Here is a 25000-nt window from a genome sequence, read left to right on the forward strand (position 1 = left end):
TGTGTTTACGTTAGTGTGTGTGTGGGAGTGTGTTTACGTGTGTGTGTGTGGGAGTGTGTTTACGTGAGTGTGTGTGTGTGTGTGTGTGTGTTTGTGTCTGTGAGTGTGTTTACATGAGTGTGTGTGTGTGTGTGTGTGTGTGTGTGTGTGTGTGTGTTTGTGTTTGTGAGTGTGTTTACATGAGAGTGTGTTTGACTGTGTATGTGTGTGTGTCTGCGAGTGTGTTTACGTGAGTGTGTTTACATGAGTGTGTGTTTGGAGTGTGTGTGTGAGTGTGTTTACGTGAGTGTGTGTGTCTGTGAGTGTGTTTACGTGAGTTTGTGTGTGTGGGTGTGTGTGTGTGTGTGTTTATGTGAGTGTGTGTGTGTGTGTGTGTGTGTGTGTGTGTGTGTGAGTGAGTGTGTTTATGTGAGTGTGTTTGTGAGTGTGTGTGTGTGTGTGTGTGTGTGTGTGTGTGTGTGTGTGTGTGTGCCTGCGAGTGTGTTTACGTGAGTGTGTTTACATGAGTGTGTGTTTGGAGTGTGTGTGTGAGTGTGTTTACGTGAGTGTGTGTGTCTGTGAGTGTGTTTACGTGAGTTTGTGTGTGTGGGTGTGTGTGTGTGTGTGTGTGTGTGTGTGTGTGTGTGTTTATGTGAGTGTGTCTGTGTGTGTGTGTGTGTGTGTGTGAGTGTGTTTGTGAGTGTGTGTGTGTGTTTGTGTGTGTGTGATGTGCGTGCGCACACACTGACCCCTGACAGTGGCTGTCGCAGCTGAAGGTGCATTTGAGCAGACTGTCCAGAGTCATGGAGCTCATGTGCTCGAACATGTCCAGGCTGCTCTGTCCTTCAGCCAGCAGGCGGCGCCATTTAGTCTAAAATCAAACACAGGAGGAACCAACGGTCATGCAAACCTCACACACACACACACACACACACACACACACATCGGTGCCCTCTTCCCTTGTGAAACACAGAGACTGTTGTGATGACTCAAGTTCACACACTTAAAACAGGAAGAACACAAACGCACAGATACACATCTCACGAAAACATGTCCAGATCACTCTCACTTTTGCAATTTGCATTTTAAATTCATTTGATTAAAATAAAATAATTGTATGTATATGTGTTTATATATTTTTAGACATTTCTTTTTTTGGTAAAAACTAATAAAACTAAAACAACTAAAAATATAAATAATATAATATTAATAAAAACCATAATATTAATCTTCATTATGATTTCTGATTATGACACATTACCAAAGGGACCTTTAAATAAAGTGTAAGCTGATTTTTCTTCTTTTTACAGTAGATAATCAGATGAGATAAGTGTGTGTGTGTGTGTGTGTGTGTGTGTGTGTGTGTGTGTGTGTGTGTGTGTGTGTGTGTGTGTGTGTGTGTGTGTGTCTGTGGTCTGTAGCTGTGAGACGTAAAAGAGTGTAAAAGCGTGCAACATGCAAACACCAGCAGGAACTGTGTGTGTGTGTGTGTGTGTGTGGGCATGTTTTTGTGACATATGAGGACACAAATGTGTATAATGCCATGGGTATGACACAGGTATTACAGGAGAGGGTGAAATATGAGGACATTACCCATGGCCCCACTTTACAAAAGGCTTATAAATCACACAGGAGGAGTTTTTATGAGAAAGTAAAAATGCAGAATGTTTCCTGTGATGGGTAGGTTTAGGGGCTGTGTGTGTGTGTGTGTGTGTGTGTGTGTGTGTGTGTGTGTGTGTGTGTGTGTGTGTGTGTGTGTGTGTGTGTGTGTGTGTGTGTGTGTGTGTGTGTGTGTGTGTGTGTGTGTGTGATGGGTAGGTTTAGGGGCAGGGGAAGTGTGTGTGTGTGTGTGATGGGTAGGTTTAGGGGCAGGGGAAGTGTGTGTGTGTGTGTGTGTGTGTGTGAGATGGGTAGGTTTAGGGGTAGGGGAAGTGTGTGTGTGTGTGTGTGTGACGTACATGCATGATGTTGGTGGACTGGTTGAACACATGAACATATTTCTTGAGGATGTCGAAGTGGAACGCCGGAGTTAAGAGTCGGCGATGGCGTGACCATTCCTGACCGTTCTGAAGCAGAAGACAGTTACCTGAAACACACACAGGAACAGCTCAACACACACTACAACGTGTGTGTGTGTGTGTGTGTGTGTGTTTTAGAGAGAAAGGGAGAGAGAGAGAGAGAGAGAGAGAGAGAGAAAGACTGTGTGTGTGTGGGAGAGAGACTGTGTGTGTCTTTGTGTGTGTGTGTGTGTGTGTGTGTGAGAGAGAGAGACTGTGTGTGTGTGTGTGTGTGTGTGTGTGTGTGTGTGTGTGTGTGTGTGTGTGTGTGTGTGTGGACATCCCTTACCCAACCAGGGTTTCATAAACCCATAAAAGATCTTGTCTTTGAAAGTAATGGAAGCTGCCAAATAAACACAGAGAGTTTTATGTTATTATTGTAAAAACCTAAAAATGAACTTAGGATCCATTTCAGACTCTAACAGACGGGATTTATGGGAAATATGAAGTCACTTCATTTACATTCACATTTATGCATATGCGACTTATATTGCATTCAAGGTAAACATTTTTACATTATAGTCAGTTCTTCAGCTTTGATGTTTTTTTTTATTTTTGTTTTTTTTACAAATTATACAGAAGGAACAAAGATATACAAATCATAACTCCCCCAAACACATAAAGACACTGTACAGGATCAGACGTCCATAAACACATAGTAATAATAAATAAGCAACATGGGGTAAGTATGAGTAGATTTGAGAAGATTTATATCTTTATAATGTCATATTATCTGCTTTCATTTCCTCCACAAAATGTAAAAAAGGCTGCCAGATATTATACAATGCCCTCTGACTGTATACCTAACTCCAGCTGAAGATGGGACATAACTTCCCTTATCCATTGACTAAATGTAGGTGGGAAATGGTCTTTCCATTTAATCAGTATCAGTCTTCTAGCCAACAGAGAACAGAAGGCCAATATTTTAATTTTACATTAAAGGGGCGGTGAAATGCTGTTTCATGCACACTGAGCTTTACACTGCTAAAGACTTGGATTCCCATCCTAAACATAGGGTGTACTCACACTAGGCACGGTTGCCATGAACTGGGCCCGAGTACGAATGTCCCCCCTCCCCACTCCCCCGCTGGCCTGCACTCACATAGGGTTTCAGCATTCGTGCCGGAGCACGCTTACGTCATTATGATGCGACGGTTTCGGGATAAACAGGAAGAGCGGCGCTCTCTGAACACAATGGAGTCCATCGCTCTGTTTTCTTTGTGGATAATTTTGTGTCGTTTGGTCCACGGTGGTCCACAGCCCTCTCACAGCCTGTTGTTAAACAGATGTGTCGCCTTAGTGGCGCGAAAATGTTCACGTAATCGTGCTGCTCGTATTATGAGGTTTGCAAGGTACCAGCTGAAGTGCAGCAAGGACTTTGCAGCTTTGATTACGGACTCCAGCACGGTTAGCGCTCATACTGCATGCGAACCGCGCCCGAGTCCAACTGAATCGCACTCTGGCCCACCTCTTCCAAGCGGGCCAGGGCCGGCTAATCGCGGCGCGCCCAGGCAACGGTTCGGAGCACTCACACTAGCCAAACGAACCGCGCTTTGGTAGTCAAACGCACTCGGGCACGGTTCAAACTGGCTAGTGTGAGTACACCCATAGACAAAGTTTCAAAAACTAATGTTGGACGTTTGATGGAGTATTTCTGTGTCAAAAATACTCCTTCCGGTTTCTCACAAGTTTCGGAGAGTTTTTTTCGAGTATGGGTCGGCTTGACGTTACTAGAGCGGAAGCTTGTATGGGCCGTACGGGCTCTTCTCCCGGTAGGGTGTGTGTGCGTGACTAGAGCGAGAGAGGAAACGCACGCCCATACACACTCTCAGCTGCAGATCCAGTCGTCCGTGAACACTTCTGTCGCGCCGCGCTCCACTTTATTCCTATGGGTGACGTCGAGCGACTTCAGCGCTTCAGCACAGCATTCTGGGAAGGCAGCGCTGCATTTGAACCGATTTGAACGCAGAAATGACGGGAAGCGGCACAACATCGCTTCAGTCGCGTCTCAAAGTGGATCTCCACCGTTCACTGCTGTCAGGACTTCACCAAATCATACCAAAGAAGTGTGTTTCTGACGGAGCGGTCCCAGCGATAAAGGTTCGGTCCTGCTTTGGAAGCAGCCGGTGAGTTAAACTGCTTCAGATGTCTGTGCTGTCGGCTATCGTCGCGTGAGTAAACATCAGTAAACGACACGATCGCGTGCTTCGTCAGTCAAATGCGCTAACGGACTCCGTTGTTGTTCTCTGTATAACGTTACACTAGTCTGACGTGCAAAACTGCTTTGCTTGCTACTGCTAAGGTTTAGTCGCATACAATAGTTCATAAACCGAATCATGTCCTCATAAACTGCGAGTAAACACACACAAATGTTGACAGGCCACTAAATACAGTCCATACCACAGAGACGGACGTCCTGCTGCTGCTGTTTCTCCTGTTCAGTTTATTTCAGCCTCCGAATGATTCTGGATCATTATCTGTATTAGCTGAGATAGCGATGGGCTTCTCCACGCTTGAGGACGTCACCGCTTTGTGCACATTCGTCATTCTTTAGCTCCGCCCACACGATACGCCTCCAGGCGCTCGTCATTCTTTAGCTCCGCCCACACGATACGCCTCCAGGCGCTCGTCATTCTTTAGCTCCGCCCACACGATACGCCTCCAGGCGCTCGTCATTCTTTAGCTCCGCCCACACGATACGCCTCCAGGCGCTCGGTTTTTTCCGGAAAGACTCAGTACAGCCCATATTTCTTTTATAAATATAATAAAACTAAAGACTTTTCGGAGATATGAAGGATGCAATACTACTCTATAGGTACTCAAGATTGACATGAGATTGACTGAAACTGAGTGTTTCACCGCCGCTTTTAGTAAAGCTTGTATTTCCGTGGGCCACACCAAACAATGCAATAAATGGAGACGCTCTACAACCTCTCCAAACAGCCCAGAGAAAGTCTTGAAGATATTAGTCGGTGTGTGTTTTTGTTGGGTTGTTGGATAAAAGCGTCTGCTAAAGGATTAAATATAAAAGATGTGTGTGTGTGTGTGTGTTCCAGACAGATGTGCATTCCTCACCCGAGGCCATCAGGAGTGATTTAATGTGGTCCGGATGGAAGAGTCGTACCATATTATAGAAGGGACCCAGATACCAGGCGCAGGAGTGACCGTACCTCCTGACCAGATCATCAACGGCCTGCAGGCCTGCTTCATTATGGCCCATCTGAAACACAGACACACACACACACACACACACAGACACACACACACACACACACACACACACACAGACACACACACACACACACAGACACACACACACACACACACACACACACACACACACACACACACACACACACACAGACAAACACACACACACACAGACAGACACACACGCACACAGACACACACACACACACAGACAAACACACACACAGACACACACACACACACACACACACACACACACACACACACAGACAAACACACACACACACAGACAGACACACACGCACACAGACACACACAGACAAACACACACACAGACACACACACACACAGACACACACACACACACACACAGACACACACACACACACACAGACACACACACACACACACACATACACAGACAAACACACACACACACACACACAGACAGACACACACGCACACACAGACAAACACACACACAGACACACACACACACACACACACAGACAAACACACACACAGACACACACACAGACAGACACACACACACAGAGAAACACACACACAGACACACACACACACACACACACACACACACACAGACACAGGCTCTTCAGTGGAGGACAAACTCTCACAAACGGCGTCATTACGGCTCCTGAGGCTTTAACACTCGACGTGTGTGTGTGTGTGTGGCATGTTTTTGTGACATATGAGGACACAAATGTGTATAATGCCATGGGTATGACACAGGTATTACAGGAGAGGGTGAAATATGAGGACATTACCCATGGCCCCACTTTACAAAAGGCTTATAAATCACACAGGAGGAGTTTTTATGAGAAAGTAAAAATGCAGAATGTTTCCTCTGATGGGTAGGTTTAGGGGCAGTGTGTGTGTGTGTGTGTGTGTGTGTGTGTGTGTGTGTGTGTGTGTGTGTGTGTGTGTGTGTGTGTGTGTGTGTGTGTGTGTGTGTGATGGGTAGGTTTAGGGGCAGTGTAAGGGGATAGAAATTACGCCAATGGCATGTCCCCATATGTCACAAAAACAAACTTGTGTGTGTGTGTGTGTGTGTGTGTGTGTCCGTTATTGCAAACACTGGCAAATCTAGTAAGTCAGCATACATAATATATATATGTAGTATACACTGCAGGAAGTATTCAGGTGGAATGACCTGCCAGTCATACACACACACACACACACACACCCTCAAAACAACATAAAACATGCAAATAAGTCAGAAAAGCTGCATGAGATGGGATAAAGATGCTTTGCACCTACAGATCCTGGATCAGATTCAGACAGAGTGACCCTATTGTTATGTGTGTGTGTGTGTGTGTGTGTGTGTGTGTGTGTGTGTGTGTGTGTGTGTGTGTGTGTGTGTGTGTGTGTGTGTAACAGCTAAAGCATTGAGCTGTATTTCACTTCATAAAGAACTGGTTTTTCTGCTTTTACTGCCAAATATGAGACATTGCTCACGGCACTCATGCTCAGTTGTACAACTTTAGCGATGCAATCTGACTTCTTGACTTTCTTGCTTTCCTCTTTTCTGAGGACATGTTCCCGTTGTTCTGTCGATGGAGAAATAACCTTTCCTCTGTTTACTGATGCAACGGCTCTCGGCCCAGCAGATTAACTCTCAGCCGTTAAAGTCCCAGTGAAGCGAGATATTAAACAGAGGGCAGAGGTTACTCCAGCGCTCCTCCTCTCCATCTCACACTCAAAGCAGACTAACGACTGGAGTGGTTACGCATTTTAAAGCGGTGTTTGCATGCGATTTGACTTTTTCAACGTTAGTTAGTGTGTAATGTCGCTGCTTGAGCATTAACAGTCTCTGCAAAGTTACAGCGCTGAAAGTTCACTGCAAACAGAGATATTGTCTTTTAAAGTTACGGCAGTTTATTGCCTACAAAAATGGCCGCTTTGGACTACAACGAGCTTCTTCCTGGGTTGGTGACATCATAAACCCTCGCTAGTCTCCGCAGATGTGACTTCTGCTCGTAATGGGAAGGGGCGTGGCCTTAACCTGTGCTTGGCACTTCAGCCAATAAAAATACAGGAAACTACATTTGACCATCTGACCAATCTAAGACCATTGTGTTTGTCAGAGGGAGGGGCTTCATAGAAGCAGGAAGCAGACGAGCCGTTCAAAGGACAGACAGCGGTGTGGAATAAAGGGAGAATAGAAGAAAAATACAGCGTTTAAAAACAAAAAAAAGTATTTAGACATGATATACTGCGCCCCATAAACACAACCAAGCCTAGAAAAAAAACACAGAACCACCACTTTAACATAAAAATGGAACAAATTTCCTAACCATTGTCCGACAATCCGTGTGTTCACTGTTATACAGTATAATATATATATTGTATAAAAACAACAGAACCACCGCTTTAAAACCTAAGCCGTCAAACTGCCGTCATCTGAGAGGGAACGCCACTTCCAGACCGGACGTTACTCCTCAGATTTGATTAAAGATTCCCAACATCTCCTCCAACCAATACGCCTATATCGGTCGTTTGTCACTTCCTTGAAATACGACCCATAGGAGCGTTTACTAAAGTTGCCCCCTATCAACAATATTTTAATTCATTAAGTACGACACACAGGAGAGTTTTCTAAGTTTTCCTCCTATTGACAGCAGGACACTTTAATTTTAAAGCATTTTTCCCTTTTATCTGCTTAATATTTCCGGTTTTGCATAGCTCAGTTGGTAAAGCATTGCACTATACAACAACATGTGATCATGCGATCGTGAGTTCGATCCCAGGGAACACGTGCTCATAAAGTGTGTGTGACTATAAATCACTGGGTAGGTTTAGGGATGGGGTGGGTGGAGTTGTAAATTAAAAACAATATTTTTGCTAAATGGAAATATGACAAATGGTGGTAAAAAGTCCACACATTGCATTAAAATGAACACGCTTTTTGATTGGTAACGACAGTCATACGTCTTTCGTGACGTCAGACGTAGCGCGACACTGTTATATAAATATAGGTCGTAATAAGGTGCTTGAAAAACGACCTATGGAGTCATATTTTTTTGGAGGACAGGTTGAAGATTACCGCGACAATTTTTTTTCGAGTATGGCCCTGTGTGACATCATAAAGTGCGGAATTCCTTATATGGGCACTTCTCGTGGATGAGTGTGCGCGCACACACACACACACACACACACACACACACACACACACACACACTCCCTTTACGGGAGCAGTGGATGCATGCAGTTTGTGTTTCTGGAGTTCTGTGAGTGTGTGTGTGTGTGTGTGTGTGTGTGTGTGTGTGTGTGTTTGTGTGTGTGTGTGTGTGTGTGTGATGGTAGGTTTAGGGGCAGTGTAAGGGGATAGAAAATACGGTGTGTACAGTATAAAAACCATTACGCCTATGGAATGTCCCCATATGTCACAAAAACAAACATGTGTGTGTGTCTTTAGCTCCACCCACTGACGCCTCCGCAAGCTCAGCTGTTTTCTGAAAGAATCGGTTGAGTGTATCTGTCTTTATTAAATATGATAAACTAAAGACTCTTGTGAGATGTGGGGCGTCGCACCCGTGGTGGATGTTTTAACACCCGCACTTTTCCTGCAGTTTTACACAAACGCCTCACAGCAGTCGCTCCTTCCTCCGCTCAGACATGAGCCCAGCTATGGGTGTGACCGGCTGATGATTGGCTGTTCTGCCTTAAGTCCCGCCTCTCTTGGTAGTTTTATTGGTCAGCTCATGCTGAGGAGGCGGGAATTATATATCTTAAATAGCTTTATTCATCATATATTTATGTTATTTTGTTTCTGTCATGTGTTTTTAAGTCATGTTATAATATTGTTTTGAACGGCTTGTGATTTACAATGATTACTATTAACTGTTTTTTTTCTGTTGTTGTTGTTTTTTGCAAGTGCTGTGAATTGTATTTAACCAGACCAAAATTGTAATAATCAAACTAAATCATAATAATTATTAATGTTCATAATAATATCGGGGGCCCACAACACCAAAAAACATTCAAATATATATATAATGTCCCCGGTTTCCATTTCAGAAGTCTGGTCACCTTATTGTTTGTTATTCCTTATACCCTTCTGTCACTGTATTAATCGGTTTTATTGTTAACAAACAAACCACATCCATCCCTGCACTTTTGAAAAGCTTGCAACGCCCCTGTGAAGGATAAACACGACTCTAAAGATACTCAAGATTAACACGAGACTGGCAGAAACTGTGTGTGTGTGTGTGTGTGTGTGTGTGTGTGTGTGTGTGTGGGCATGTTTTTGTGACATATGAGGACACAAATGTGTGTAATGCCATGGGTATGACACAGGTATTACAGGAGAGGGTGAAATATGAGGACATTACCCATGGCCCCACTTTACAAAAGGCTTATAAATCACACAGGAGGAGTTTTTATGAGAAAGTAAAAATGCAGAATGTTTCCTGTGATGGGTAGGTTTAGGGGCAGTGTGTGTGTGTGTTGTGTTATGGACACTTCAACTCAACATCACAAGCCCAAAAATACAGTCCAAAAGACAGGACAAAGCTCCTGTATGGCATTGCATTGCTAAATATCTAAAATGCGCAGGTTCATATGCAATAAATTCGCACTTTTGTGATATGTTTATGCTAATTGATGATTATATAATTTGATGTGTATATGGTAAACTCACGAGCCCCATGTGTCCCATCATCCAGTTTCGCTGCGGCGGCTGGTTGAAGCACCGAAGCGCGCGCCGTTTGAAGGCGACACGCGCCGCGAGCACGCACAGGAGCGCGGCACCGGAGAGCGCGAGGATCCCGAACACCGAGCACCTGTAGAGCAGCGCGCGCGCAACCGCGATCAGACCCAGCGACACCATCCTCCACAACCTGAGGAGTCACACACACACACACACACACACACACACACACACACACACACACACACACACACACACTTCACTGCACAACTTTCATAAGCACGTATAGCTGGTTAAATGCGCGCGCCGATCAGAAATTACATTTAAGTCATATAGCATACAGACAACATGCACGCGCATAAACGCGCTGTATTAAACGCGCACTATGAACTCTTTAAAATGTCACATTAATAAGACCTTTATGATGAGCTGCTGAAGTGCTTCAAGTCAAATGAAGTTCTGCAGTTCCGGGTCCTGATGCACAATCATCATAATCATCATCATCACATGCAGCATATGATCTACACACCATACATACATTATTAATACTGTCTCATGATTAATGCGCATCAATGAGGTTTATGATTTTTTATATCATTAAGGTACAGTACGGAAAGTGCTCAGAGGCACATTTTCTACTATCGTATGAATACATATTAACATTCATAATATTAATTTACTGCATCATGTTTGTATTTGAATCCAATACTAAGTCAGATGAACATATACAAGAGATTAATGAACATGGTTTGGGTTAAAGTATGATATTAATAAGTTTGTGCTGAACAGAGTGTAGTTTTATAATCACGCCGGCAGATGGCGCTGCTGTAACACTGAGCAGATCTATATCTCTCTATCTATCTATCTATCTATCTATCTATCTATCTATCTATCTATCTATCTATCTATCTATCTATCTATCTATCTATCTATCTATCTATCTATCTATCTATCTATCTATCTATCTATCTATCTATCTATCTATCTATCTATCTACAACCCCAAATCAGAAAAAGTTGGGACAGTATGGAATGTGCAAATAAAATAAAAAAGAAGTGATTTCTAAATTTACTTTGACTTGTATTTCATTGCAGACAATATGAACACAAAATATTTCATGTTTTGTCTGGTCAACTTCATGTCATTTGTAAATATGCATCCTTTCCTGTCATTCAGACCTGCAACACATTTCAAAAAAGTTGGGACAGTAAAGCATTTACCACTTTGTAATGTTGCCAACACTTAAAAGACGTTTAGGGACTGAAGACACCAAGTGATGAAGTGTTTCAGGTGTAATTTTGTCCCATTCTTCCTGCAAACAAGTCTTAAGGTGGGCAACAGTACGGGGTCTTCGTTGTCGCATTTTTCGCTTCAAAATGGGCCACACATTCTCTATTGGAGACCGGTCGGGACTGCAGGCAGGCCAGTCAAGTACCCGTACCCTCTTCCTCCGCAGCCAGGACTTTGTAATGTGTGCAGAATGTGGTTTTGCATTGTCTTGTTGAATTATGCATGGACGTCCCTGGAAAAGATATCTTCTTGAAGGCAGCATATTATGCTCCAAAATCTCTATGTACTTTTCAGCATTAATGGTGCCGTCACAGAAGTGCAAGTTACCTTTGCCAAGGGCACTGACACAACCCCATCCCATGACAGACCCTGGCTTTTGGACTTGTTGCTGGTAACAGTCTGGATGATCCTTTTCTTCTTTGGTCCGGAGCACATGGCGTCCATTCCTCCCAAAAAATACCTGAAATACTGATTCATCTGACCACAGTACACATTTCCACTGTGTGATGGTCCATCCTAGATGCCTCCGAGCCCAGAGAAGTCGACGGGGCTTCTGGACACTGTTAACATAAGGCTTCCTTTTGGCACAGTACCGTTTTAACTGGCATTTGTGGATGTAACTACGTATTGTGGCACTTGACAAAGGTTTGCTTGACTCAGCTGTTATCTTGGGAAAAGGAGGTTTTTGTCTGCAATGTTTATTAGAGAAAAGCATTTATTTCATTATGAGAGCCCCCCTCCATTTAAAATTGTTATTCTCCAATGAAAGATTAGACCAAAAGGATTAACAACGCAGGTTAATTTTCACATCCTTCTTTGGCAGAGATGGACAAAGTACACAACTACATTACCTGAGTAAAAGTACAGAAGTATTTGTTTTTTTTTTTTAAAGTACTTAAGTATCAAAAGTAAATGCATTTATTAAAAAATCATCACTGACTTTCAAAGCTGCGACAGAAACGACTTTCCACTTCGAGGACCTTGATAGAAATGTAGTGGAGTAAAAAGGACGATATTTGTCTTTCAGATGGAGTGAATTTATAAGTTTCCAGAAAATAATTATACTCAAGTAAAGTACACAGATACTTAAAAAGGGTACTTGACTACAGGACTCAAGTAAATGTGCTTAGTTACTGTTCTTTGGTCATATTTACCGAGTGTATGGATCATTTGAATAACTGTGTGTATGCCCACAGTGGACTCCATGTCCCATGATGCATTAGTGTGCGCGTGAAAGTCTCTCAGCATTGGAATGTGTGGAATGCGTTTCCTGTGTTTGGCATCATGAGCGCGAGAGTCGCGGAGCTCCGCACTTCTGCTCAGTCTCTCCGCGGTCCCACGGAGCTTCAGTCCGACAAAAGAGCTTAATGAGCGGCTCAGAGAGTCTCCGTGATGGCCGAGCCGCTGCTCCGACGAACCTTCTCCAAACTTCGGGCGAAGGAGCGATTCCGCCGCAAGACTGACCCCAAACTAACCGGTGAGAGCCCACAGCTGCAGATATCTGTTTAAAGATGCTTCTGGTGTTATTATACTCAGGAATAACTCTACTGTTGACCTCAAACTAAAACAAATGCTGAAGAACCGATTAGGTGAAATTACCATATTCATCTCTTCTTTTTTTGTGGATGGGTTTGTTAGTTTGGCTTTTTTACAGCGTCCTTGTTACTTATGTTACATGCACAACAGTAAATTATGCATAATTACATGCAACTAACTTACTAACCCTCAACGCCTAATCCTACAGTAAGTGCATGTTAATTAATGTTACTCAGTAGTTAAATATATAATCACACTGTATAATCACACTGTAAAAACATCTTAAAATAATGTAATTTTTTTTTTTTTACTTCAGATGGAAAGTTTTTGGTCCACCAGTATTATTATTATTTTTTTGGATGAGAGTTTGTTAGTTTGGCTGGTTACTTTATTTTACAGCGTCCTTGTTACTTATGTTCATGCACTTACTATATTAACAACAGTAAATTATGCATAATTACATATAACTGACCCTCAAAGTCTACTTCTATAGTAAGTGCATGTTGTTAATTAATGTTGCTCATATATTCACACTGTAAAAAACGGTGCCTTAAAATAAAGTGTAACATTTTTTGCCTTCAGATGGAAAGTTTTTGGTCCACCAGTCGTTTGTTTTGTTTTGGAAAGTGCTGGTGTTTACAGTATATCTGACAGAGAGAGCTCTGTTCTGTGGCTTTAATGCTTGTTTCTCATGTGATGAGGTGATGTGATGGACGACGGACAGACCGCGGGCCTGTTGAGAAAACCATTGAGTTACAGTTACATAATGCGTGTGGAGCATGACATCGCTCACTGTAGACATGCACAATATTGCCAAAAGTTTTGGGACGCCTGCCTTTACACACACATGAGCTTCCCATTGTTAATCCGTGGGGTTTAATATGGAGTCGGCCCACCCTCTCTAACAGCTCCAGCTCTTCTGGGAAGGCTTTCCTCAAGGTTTAGGAGTGTGTTTATGGGGATTTTTGCCCATTCTTCTAGAAGCTCATTTGTGAGGTCAGGCACTGATGTTGGACGAGAAGGCCTGGCTCTCAGTCTCCGCTCTAATTCATCCCAAAGCTGTTCTATCAGGTTGAGCTCAGGACTCTGTGCAGGCCAGTCAAGTTCCTCCACACCAAACTCCTCATCCATGTCTTTATGGACCGACGCTTTGAGCACTGGAGCGCACCGTCGTGCACTTTGTGCACTTTGGCGACCGCCAAACCCAGACTCGTCCAAGTGATTGGTCGCTCAGAGAACACGTCTCACTGCTCTAGAGTCCAGTGGCGGCTGCTTTACTCCACTGCATCCCACGCTTTGCATTGCTCTTGGTGATGTAAGGCTTGGATGAGCTGCTCGGCCATGGAAACCCATTCCATGAAGCTCTCTCCGCTGTTCTTGAGCTCCTCTGAAGGCCACAGAAGTCTGGAGGTCTGGAGCTGTTGACTCTGCAGAAAGTTAGAGACTTCTGCGCACCGTGACCCTCAGCATGCGCTGACCCCGCTCTGGGATTTAACACTTCGTGGCTGAGTTGCTGTTGTTCCCAATGGCTTCCACTTTGTTATAATCCCACTAACAGTTGAGTGTGGAATATTTAGTAGTGAGGAAATGTCAGGAATGGACTTATTGCACAGGTGTCAGCCTATCACGGCCCCACGCTTGAGTTCACTGAGCTCCTGAGAGCGACCCATTCTTTCACTAATGTGTGTAGAAGCGTCTGCAGGCCGAGAGCTGGAGTTATACACCTGTGGCCATGAAGAGACTGAACACCTGAACTCAGTGATTTAGAGGAGCAGCTCAATACTAACGGCAATATAGTGTAGATTCATACAACGTGACGGCCCGGTGAATATAATGGCACACATGCACTCTTAAAGATAAAGGTTCTTTATTGGCATCGATGGATTAATATCTATCTTGAGTGATAGATGATCACTGACGGCTGAATCTGTCATTATTCACTCAAACCTGTTAGCCTTTTGTTCTTCTGAGCTGAAGTTAGTGTTTTGCTGAAGAAAACATCTTAAGGATTGAAACGAGTAAATGCTGACATATTGTATTTTTGGATTAGTTATACCTTCTCTTTCCCTGCCTGTTATGTCTAAAAAGGGAAAGCAGTTTTCTGGCTGGCGTGTGTGTGTGTGTGTGTGTGTGTGTGTGTGAGAGAGTGAGAGTGAGAGAGAATGTGTGTGTGTGTGTGAGAGAGAGAGAGAATGTGTGAGTGTGTGAGTGAGTGAGTGTGTGTGTGTGAGTGACTGTGGGTGTGTGAGTGAGTGGGTGTGTGTGGGTGTGTGAGTATGTGAGTATGTGAGATAGTGAGAGAGTGAGAGAGCGAGAGAGTGTGAGTGTGTGTGAGTGAGTGACTGTGGGTGTGTGAGTGAGTGTGAGTATGTGAGATAGTGAGAGTGAGCGTGAGAGTTAGTGTGAGTGTGTGAGCGTGAGTGAGTGAGAATGTGAGTGTGTGTGTGTTGTATTACTATGTTTGGAATGAGACTGAGAATTATTGATAAGGTTGAGAGAACAGGATGTGCTGTAATATGATGGACGGTTCTGTCCACACACACACACACACACACACACACACACACACACACACACACACACACACACACACACACATTCTCTCTCTCTCTCACACACACACACACACATTCTCTCTCTCTCTCTCTCTCTCTCTCACACACACACACACACACACAACTGAAATCAAACATGAAATGTGACTGAAAACAAAAACAGACACCCTGAATAAGTGTTAAATGTGAATGCATGATGTTGGATTTTGAGAGAGAGAGAGAGAGAGAGAGAAGGAATGTGAACTCGGGAATACCGATCCCAGCTGCAACTTCACGGCTGTTGAGAGCGAGAGCTTCCCAGAGGAACCGTTTAGCCTTGGAGGAGCCTGATGCTGTGTGTGTGTGTGTGCACTCAAAAAAATGCTGGGTTAAACGCAACCCAAGTTGGGCTGAAAATGGACAAACCCAGAAATTGGATTGTTTGAATGGGTCCATTCACTGGGTTCAAACAATCCAATTTCTGGGTTTGTCCATTTTCAGCCCAACTTGGGTTGCGTTTAACCCAGCATTTTTTTGAGTGTGTGTGTGTGTGTTTGTTGTTCAATGAGGGTCAATAGACTGCTTCATCACTGCATCTGTGAACCACATGAGAGTCCAAAACAGAAACTCTTTCTGCTGGATGTGTGTGTGTGTGTGTGTGTGTGTTTTCCTCGATCTTTGAGTCTGCACCCGCAGCGCTTCGCAAAGAGCTCCAGAGTTTTCCCAAGGATTGAATTGCTTTCTGTGAATGCATGTTCCTTTTTTTTGAAGAAATATTTTTTGCCATCGTCATGTTCCAAACTCATATGACTCTTTCTTTCTTTCAGTACTCTGAATCATGCACCACAAGCAGTGTTATTTATATACTCGTGTGTGTGTGTGAGTGTGTGTGAGTGTGTGTGAGTGTGTGTGAGTGTGTGTGAGTGTGTGTGAGTGTGTGTGAGTGCGTGTGAGTGCGTGTGAGTGCGTGCGTGCGTGCGTGCGTGCGTGCGTGCGTGCGTGCGTGCGTGAGTGAGTGAGTGAGTGAGTGAGTGAGTGAGTGAGTGAGTGAGTGAGTGCGTGAGTGCGTGAGTGCGTGAGTGCGTGAGTGAGTGAGTGAGTGAGTGAGTGAGTGAGTGCGTGAGTGCGTGAGTGCGTGCGTGAGTGCGTGAGTGCGTGCGTGAGTGCGTGCGTGAGTGCGTGAGTGCGTGCGTGAGTGAGTGCGTGAGTGAGTGCGTGAGTGAGTGCGTGAGTGAGTGCGTGAGTGAGTGCGTGAGTGAGTGAGTGCGTGAGTGAGTGCGTGAGTGAGTGAGTGAGTGAGTGCGTGAGTGCGTGAGTGCGTGAGTGAGTGCGTGCGTGAGTGAGTGCGTGCGTGAGTGAGTGCGTGCGTGAGTGAGTGCGTGCGTGAGTGAGTGCGTGCGTGAGTGAGTGAGTGCGTGAGTGAGTGCGTGAGTGAGTGCGTGAGTGAGTGCGTGAGTGAGTGCGTGAGTGAGTGCGTGAGTGAGTGAGTGCGTGAGTGAGTGAGTGCGTGAGTGAGTGAGTGCGTGAGTGAGTGAGTGCGTGAGTGAGTGCGTGAGTGAGTGCGTGAGTGAGTGCGTGAGTGAGTGCGTGAGTGAGTGCGTGAGTGAGTGCGTGAGTGAGTGCGTGAGTGCGTGAGTGCGTGAGTGAGTGCGTGAGTGCGTGAGTGCGTGAGTGAGTGAGTGAGTGCGTGAGTGAGTGAGTGAGTGCGTGCGTGAGTGAGTGAGTGAGTGAGTGAGTGCGTGAGTGCGTGAGTGCGTGAGTGCGTGAGTGCGTGAGTGAGTGAGTGCGTGAGTGCGTGAGTGCGTGAGTGAGTGAGTGCGTGAGTGCGTGAGTGAGTGCGTGAGTGCGTGAGTGCGTGAGTGAGTGCGTGAGTGAGTGCGTGAGTGCGTGAGTGAGTGCGTTAGTGCGTGAGTGCGTGAGTGAGTGAGTGAGTGAGTGAGTGCGTGAGTGAGTGAGTGAGTGCGTGAGTGAGTGCGTGAGTGAGTGCGTGAGTGAGTGCGTGAGTGAGTGAGTGCGTGAGTGAGTGCGTGAGTGAGTGAGTGAGTGAGTGAGTGAGTGAGTGAGTGAGTGAGTGCGTGAGTGAGTGCGTGAGTGAGTGCGTGAGTGAGTGAGTGAGTGAGTGAGTGAGTGCGTGAGTGCGTGAGTGCGTGAGTGAGTGAGTGAGTGAGTGCGTGAGTGAGTGCGTGAGTGCGTGAGTGAGTGAGTGCGTGAGTGAGTGCGTGAGTGCGTGAGTGAGTGCGTGCGTGAGTGAGTGCGTGAGTGAGTGCGTGCGTGAGTGCGTGAGTGAGTGAGTGCGTGAGTGCGTGAGTGAGTGCGTGAGTGAGTGCGTGAGTGCGTGAGTGCGTGAGTGCGTGAGTGCGTGAGTGCGTGAGTGCGTGAGTGAGTGAGTGCGTGAGTGAGTGAGTGCGTGAGTGCGTGAGTGAGTGAGTGAGTGCGTGAGTGAGTGAGTGAGTGAGTGCGTGAGTGAGTGCGTGAGTGAGTGCGTGAGTGAGTGCGTGAGTGAGTGCGTGAGTGCGTGAGTGCGTGAGTGCGTGAGTGCGTGAGTGCGTGAGTGCGTGAGTGCGTGAGTGAGTGAGTGAGTGAGTGCGTGAGTGAGTGAGTGAGTGAGTGCGTGAGTGCGTGAGTGAGTGAGTGAGTGAGTGCGTGAGTGCGTGAGTGAGTGCGTGAGTGAGTGAGTGAGTGAGTGAGTGAGTGCGTGAGTGAGTGAGTGCGTGAGTGCGTGAGTGCGTGAGTGAGTGAGTGCGTGAGTGCGTGAGTGAGTGCGTGAGTGCGTGAGTGAGTGAGTGAGTGAGTGAGTGAGTGAGTGAGTGAGTGAGTGAGTGAGTGCGTGAGTGAGTGCGTGAGTGAGTGCGTGAGTGAGTGAGTGAGTGCGTGAGTGAGTGCGTGCGTGAGTGAGTGCGTGAGTGAGTGCGTGCGTGAGTGAGTGAGTGCGTGAGTGAGTGAGTGAGTGAGTGAGTGAGTGAGTGAGTGAGTGAGTGAGTGAGTGCGTGCGTGAGTGAGTGAGTGCGTGAGTGAGTGCGTGAGTGAGTGCGTGAGTGAGTGCGTGAGTGAGTGAGTGCGTGAGTGTGTGAGTGAGTGTGTGTGTGAGTGTGTGTGTGTGAGTGAGTGAGTGTGAGTGAATTTATATAAATGATTATTTATATTTTATTATATTTCAGCTTTGCTCTGACTGACAGTCTGGGCGAGTCGACACCGGTTGCTGTCAGATATCGTTGACAAATGAATGTTCAGATATTAAGTTGTGTAGTTTATTAACAATAACAGCACTGACTGTGATCCTCACATCACGAGGATCGTTCATCAGTACTGCATGTTCTCGCTGCTCCACAATAGAATGTAAACACGCACGCACACACGCACACAGACACACACAGACACACACGCACACACACATGCCCGCACGCACGCACGCACACACACACACAGACACACACACACACAGACACACACACACACACACACACAGACACACACACACACACACACACAGACACACACACACACACACAGACACACACACACACACACAGACACACACACACAGACACACACACACACACACACACACACACACACAGACACACACACACACACACACACACACACACAGACACACACACACACACACACACACAGACACACACACACAGACACAGACACACACTTCATTCTTTTTGCTTCATCATTTCGTTCTCTAGTGGCCATCTGATGGCTCTTGACTCTTTACAGAGGATTTAAGTGCAAACTCCAGTCAAAAGCCGCGCTTGAGCAGAAGATCTCTCTCGTCTGTGTGTGTGTGTGTGTGTGTGTGTGTGTGGGGCTCATGTGTTCACTCATTATCTGAGCGTACAGGCTTTGGCAGATGTGGGCTGAGTTGTGTGTTGTAGTTTAACACACATTATCTCCACTAGTGATGCTTGAGATGTGATGAGCACTAATGCTGATCAGTGTGTGTGTGATAAATTAAAATAAGCAGATAACATCACTGTTTACTCCAGAACGACTGTACAGCCAAATCTAATTCTGCTGCAGTATTGTCCTGTTTAACACTGAAGCTGCTCTGAAACAATCGGCATTATAAAAGCACGATAAAGATGATTGATTGATTGATTGATTGATTGATTGATTGATTGATTGATTGAGTGTGAAGCATTGCAGTCGCTGCACATCACATCAGATCTCCTTCAGGTTTGCTGTTTCTCAGAAGAAAAATATTTATGTTGTTAATTCTATTTTAACGACTTCCTCTTCCTGATTCACAGCAGCTCAGCCCATCAGCACGATCATGAGCAATATTACTGAGGAAAGGACAACAAACAACTGTGGAATAACAATATAACTGCTTTATAGTTATGTATTTTTGTTTATTTACTTACCAAAATATGTAAATATATTTATAAAATATCAAGCATGCATTATATTGTATTATATTATATTAATTATTTTAAAAAATATTTGGGTGAAAATATTATATTATATTATATTATGTTATGTTATATTATATTAAAAATAATTATATTATATTATATTATTATATGTATATTAAAGATATTTACCAGATAATGTTTCTAAATATTAAGCATTTTAATACTATTTTCATATTATAATAGTAATTACAATACTAATATTATATTAATTTTACTTTTATTTAACTGCATTATATTAATGTATAAATGTATTTGATATGTATTTATTTGTATGTTTATTTACTTATACCTCAAAATATATAAATATTTTAATAAAACATTTAGTATTTTAATACAATTATATAAGTAATATAAAAAAATACATTTATATAATATGTATATTATTTTTTATTTATAACAGTTTTAGTTAACTGTTTTATATTAATGTATTTTTGAAGACATTTTATTTATTCATTTACTTACAAAAATATATATATTGTGAGTGATATATATATATCCACACTCACTTTGTTATATTTAGTGCTGGGAAAAAATCTATTGTAATCAATCGCATCCATAACAAAAGTTAATATTTATATAATATATGTGTGTGTACTGTGTATAATTATTTATATATAAATACACACACATGCATGTATATATTTAGGATTTTTTGCATGTATATACTGTGCATACTATATTTTATCTTGTAAATAAATATAATTATTTTATAAAATTATAAAAGTTGTCTTAAATAATAATATAATTATAATTAAATCATATTCTATTAATCATATATTCTATTATATATATTGGAGAAATTGTATTAATTTAAAAAAGCATTGTCATAGTTGTTTTATTTATTTTTATGGTTTATTTACTTCATATATATCAATATATAAATATTTTAAATGAAATATTTATTATTTTAATAGAATGAAATAAATAAATAAATAAATGTTTATATAGTGTATATATAACTGTTTTATATTAATGTACTTTTGGAGAAATTGTATTTATGTATTTACCAAAATTTTGAGTATATGTATTTGTGTGTGTGTATATATATATATATATATATATATATATATATATATATATATATATATATATATATATATATATATATATATATATATATATATATATATGTATGTATATGTATATGTATGGATACTTTATGTTAATGTTAGCATATATATTTACAGTGTTCCAAAAAAAAAAACAATCAAACAGAAATATCTTAGTTTGTTGTTGTGGAAAGCTGACGGTGGGCCTTCTTCCAGACAGAAGTGCGGTTTGAGCCGCTCTGTGGAAATATGTACGCAGAAATGCAGCTGTCAGCATCTGCTCATACTAATAAACTGATAAAGCCGCTCTGGGCCGATGTTTAATTCTATAATCCCGATTTAAACAGAGACGAGACCCACTCCAACCCGAAAAATAGAGCATTGCAGAAAAGCTGCTCATCATGGACAAATTCAACACAGACTCAGAAATGTGTTTAAAACTATATTTCCAGAGTCCAGCCTTGTGTCCATCGCTCTTCTGTGTGTGTGTGTGTGTGTGTGTGTGTGTGTGTGTGTGTGGAATACACAGCACTGAATAATTGTTGAGATAAGGAGCTCGTCCTAGAACAAAACAGATTGTTCACATTGAGGCCTTCAGATGACACGCGTTAAAGGGATAGTTCAGCCAATAATGAGCCTGTGGTGTTGATCTGCTGACCCCCAGGCCATCATAGGTGTGTTTGTTTCTTCAGGAGAACACTAATGAAGATTTTTAAAACTGCTTCAGATGTCTGTGCTGTCGGCTATCGTCGCGTGAGTAAACATCAGTAAACGACACGATCGCGTGCTTCGTCATTCAAATGCGCTAACGGACTCCATTGCTGTTCTCTGTATAACGTTACACTAGTCTGACGTGCAAAACCGTTCTGCTTGCTACTGCTAAGGTTTAGTTGCATACAATAGTCCATAAACCGAATCATGTCCTCATAAACTGCGAGTAAACACACACAAATGTTGACAGGCCACTAAATACAGTCCATACCACAGAGACGGACGTCCTGCTGCTGCTGTTTCTCCTGTTCAGTTTATTTCAGCCTCAGATCTGATTCTGGATCATTATCTGTATTAGCTGAGATAGCCATGGGCTTCTCCACGCTTGAGGACGTCACCGCTTTGTGCGCGCTCGTCATTCTTTAGCTCCGCCCACACGATACGCCTCCAGGCGCTCGTCATTCTTTAGCTCCGCCCACACGATACGCCTCCAGCCGCTCGTTTTTTTCCGGAAAGACTCGGTACAGCCCATATTTCTTTTATAAATATAATAAAACTAAAGACTTTTCAGAGATATGAAGGATGCAATACTACTCTATAGGTACTCAAGATTGACCTGAGATTGACTGAAACTGAGTGTTTTAAAAATCTTCATTTGTGTTCTCCTGAAGAAACAAACACACCTATGATGGCCTGGGGGTCAGCAGATCAACACCACAGGCTCATTATTGGCTGAACTATCCCTTTAACTCTCGCTTGGTCTAGTGTTTCTGGATCTGACCATTTGACTCAAGAATAATCACAGAGAACATGAAGCGCAGATGTTTAGAAGCGAGTTTCCTCTCAATCTAACGACTGAGGACGTGAGAGACTTTCCTCAGATCTGATCTGGAGAGACGGATTGCTTTTCCCTCTGGATTGGGCTTGTACTCGCTCTCGTTATCCTGGAAATGGATGCTCAAATCTGGGGTTTAAATGATCATGCATATTTATTGATTATTGCCGCTGTATTAGAGGAAATAACTCTTAATGCCCTGAGATATCAACGTTCTGCTCTTCCATGTTTTCCGTCTTTCCTGATGTGATTATTAATAGTTTGGCTTGTGTTTTCGGGGCAGATGAGAGCAGCGACAGGATGTCTCAAATTATATGGGCGACTGAAGGGGGAGGGATCGGCATTCTGGGAAAAACTCTTCACCCGTTACGCCGTGAATATTCTCAGCAAACATTTCCACTAATTCCTTCACACTGCCGAACATGGTAAATAAACACACAAACACACTGCCAGCCTTTTCAGTTTGGATTATTCATCACATTTTATCTTTCAACAAACTCGGTGACTGTGTAAATCTGTCATGCATTAGAGGCACATTTGATCTGCGTTTGCTTAAAGCTGAAATGTGTCTTTCTTTAGACTCAAATCCCTGAAGAATGGCTCTCTCTGTGTGTTTTGGTGCTCAATTGATGGCATCGCATCTAGCGCTTCTGTTGCTTCTCCAATCGGACGTGTTATTGGTGATACAAATATCTGCTGATTGATTAATAATCCTAATCGATATACTGTCTATAAATGACCACACTCTAAAAAATGCTGGTTTAAAACAACCCAGGTTTGGTTAGGTTGGTTGGGTAAAAAGTTTGCTTAAACAACACAATTGCTGGGTGTGTCCATTTTCAACCCAACTGGGGTTGTTTTACTCCAGCGATTGGGTTAAAAGTTTGCTTAAAATAACCCAATCGCTGGGTTAAAAAAATCAAGTTGGGTTGAAAATTGGTTGCCTTTACCCCAGCGATTGGGTTGCCTTTACCCCAGCGATTGGGTTGCCTTTACCCCAGCGATTGGGTTGCCTTTACCCCAGCGATTGGGTTGCCTTTATCCCAGCGATTGGGTTGCCTTTACCCCAGCGATTGGGTTGCCTTTACCCCAGCGATTGGGTTGCCTTTAACCCAGCGATTGGGTTGCCTTTAACCCAGCGATTGGGTTGCCTTTAACCCAGCGATTGGGTTGCCTTTAACCCAGCGATTGGGTTGCCTTTAACCCAGCGATTGGGTTGCCTTTAACCCAGCGATTGGGTTGCCTTTAACCCAGCGATTGGGTTGCCTTTAACCCAGCGATTGGGTTGCCTTTAACCCAGCGATTGGGTTGCCTTTAACCCAGCGATTAGCGATTGGGTTAAAAAACAAAAACAAGTTGGGTTGAAAATGGACAAACCCAGCGATTGGGTTGCCTTTACCCCAGTGATTGGGTTGCCTTTACCCCAGGCATTGGGTTGTCTTTAACCCAGCAATTGGGTTAAAAAACAAGTTGGGTTGAAAATGGACAAACCCAGCGATTGGGTTGCCTTTACCCCAGCCATTGGGTTGCCTTTACCCCAGCCATTGGGTTGCCTTTACCCCAGCCATTGGGTTAAAAAACAAAAACAAGTTGGGTTGAAAATGGACAAACCCAGCGATTGGGTTGCTTTACCCCAGCAAATGTTCACTTAAAACAACCCAATGGGTTTGTCCATTTTCAACCCAGCATTTTTTAGAGTGTAAACTGAAGGTTTGTCAGTCGTGGGTTGGATGTGTGTGGCTATTTACAGTCGGAACAAACTAAATAGAGACAGAGCATTTTATCAATGTGCTGTTTAAACCCAGAAAAGGCTTCATAAACACACAGACACACACACAGACACACACACACACACACACACACACACACACACACACACACACAGACAGACTGGTAGCGTCAGAGGTGAAGGGTGAGTCCAGCGTGCCGCCCGTGAGAGTGTGCTTTGTGTGAGTGTGTGTATTTTGGGGTGCTGTAATGAATAGTGAATAGGGTAAAGTGTGTGTGTCCAGCTGTGAAGGAAAGCCCTCAGCACAGACCGCTCATTGACATCCTCTCGGCCGCCCAGCAGCTGTGTGTTTCTCACTGAAATCACGCTCTGTTTGGGCTGTTTGTATGCCTCTGTTGTCTCTGTTTTGTTCCCTTTTCTTTGTTCTTAACCCTAATTTTTGCATCTTTGAATATTGGGTCATTCTGTGTCAAATCAACCAAAATTCAGAAACTTCCCCGCCTCAAATTTTTGATTTTGTTAATATTTTTTTTCTGATGAAAGCCAAAATATTACATGTAATGCATATATATTGACTAATTAATCCACTGACTTTTGTGGAGAGGAGGGTCACAAAATGACAGATTTCATCATTTTCCCCAAATTATAGGGGTGTAAAAATGACCATAGATAGACGGCAGCGTCATTATTTTATCATCACTCAGAGATTGGTAGATCTATAAGTGAAATCTGTTAATTTTATCAATCTTTGTTGCGTTATATGCCAACTGTGATCGTTCAAAAATGGGCAAAAAGCACTTTTCTTTTAGAATCATAATTTTTAAGGCCCAACATGTTCGTAAAACTGGTTTTTTGGCACTCAGAGGTGTGTTGTATGCAGTTGTTTTAATAGAGAGAAACATGATACATTTCTAGAGTCTGTGTTATGTGTTCTTCAGACATTCTTCTTTAAAGGGCCGGTGAAATGCTGT

At 43.3% G+C, this 25000-nt stretch overlaps 2 protein-coding genes across 2 annotated transcripts in view; one reads left to right on the forward strand and one right to left on the reverse strand.

The window, feature by feature from the left end:
- Positions 1 to 10396, reverse strand: part of cyp4f3 (cytochrome P450, family 4, subfamily F, polypeptide 3) — a 19451-nt gene extending 9055 nt beyond the window's left edge. The window contains exons 1-6 of the mRNA XM_067430356.1: positions 10336 to 10396; positions 9910 to 10108; positions 5112 to 5256; positions 2326 to 2379; positions 1938 to 2065; positions 729 to 850 (exon numbers count right to left, since the gene is read on the reverse strand). Of these exons, the coding sequence (XP_067286457.1) occupies positions 729 to 850; positions 1938 to 2065; positions 2326 to 2379; positions 5112 to 5256; positions 9910 to 10098 (638 nt within the window). The 5' untranslated portion in view covers positions 10099 to 10108; positions 10336 to 10396. The remainder of the gene's footprint in view (positions 1 to 728; positions 851 to 1937; positions 2066 to 2325; positions 2380 to 5111; positions 5257 to 9909; positions 10109 to 10335) is intronic.
- Positions 10397 to 12461: 2065 nt separating this feature from the next.
- The window catches only part of LOC137056309 (rho GTPase-activating protein SYDE1), a 41972-nt gene continuing 29433 nt past the window's right edge, over positions 12462 to 25000 (forward strand). The window contains exon 1 of the mRNA XM_067430352.1: positions 12462 to 12685. Within this exon, the coding sequence (XP_067286453.1) occupies positions 12601 to 12685 (85 nt within the window). The 5' untranslated portion in view covers positions 12462 to 12600. The remainder of the gene's footprint in view (positions 12686 to 25000) is intronic.

This window comes from Pseudorasbora parva, chromosome 21, assembly GCF_024679245.1.
Source record: "Pseudorasbora parva isolate DD20220531a chromosome 21, ASM2467924v1, whole genome shotgun sequence".
Lineage (NCBI taxonomy): Eukaryota > Metazoa > Chordata > Actinopteri > Cypriniformes > Gobionidae > Pseudorasbora > Pseudorasbora parva.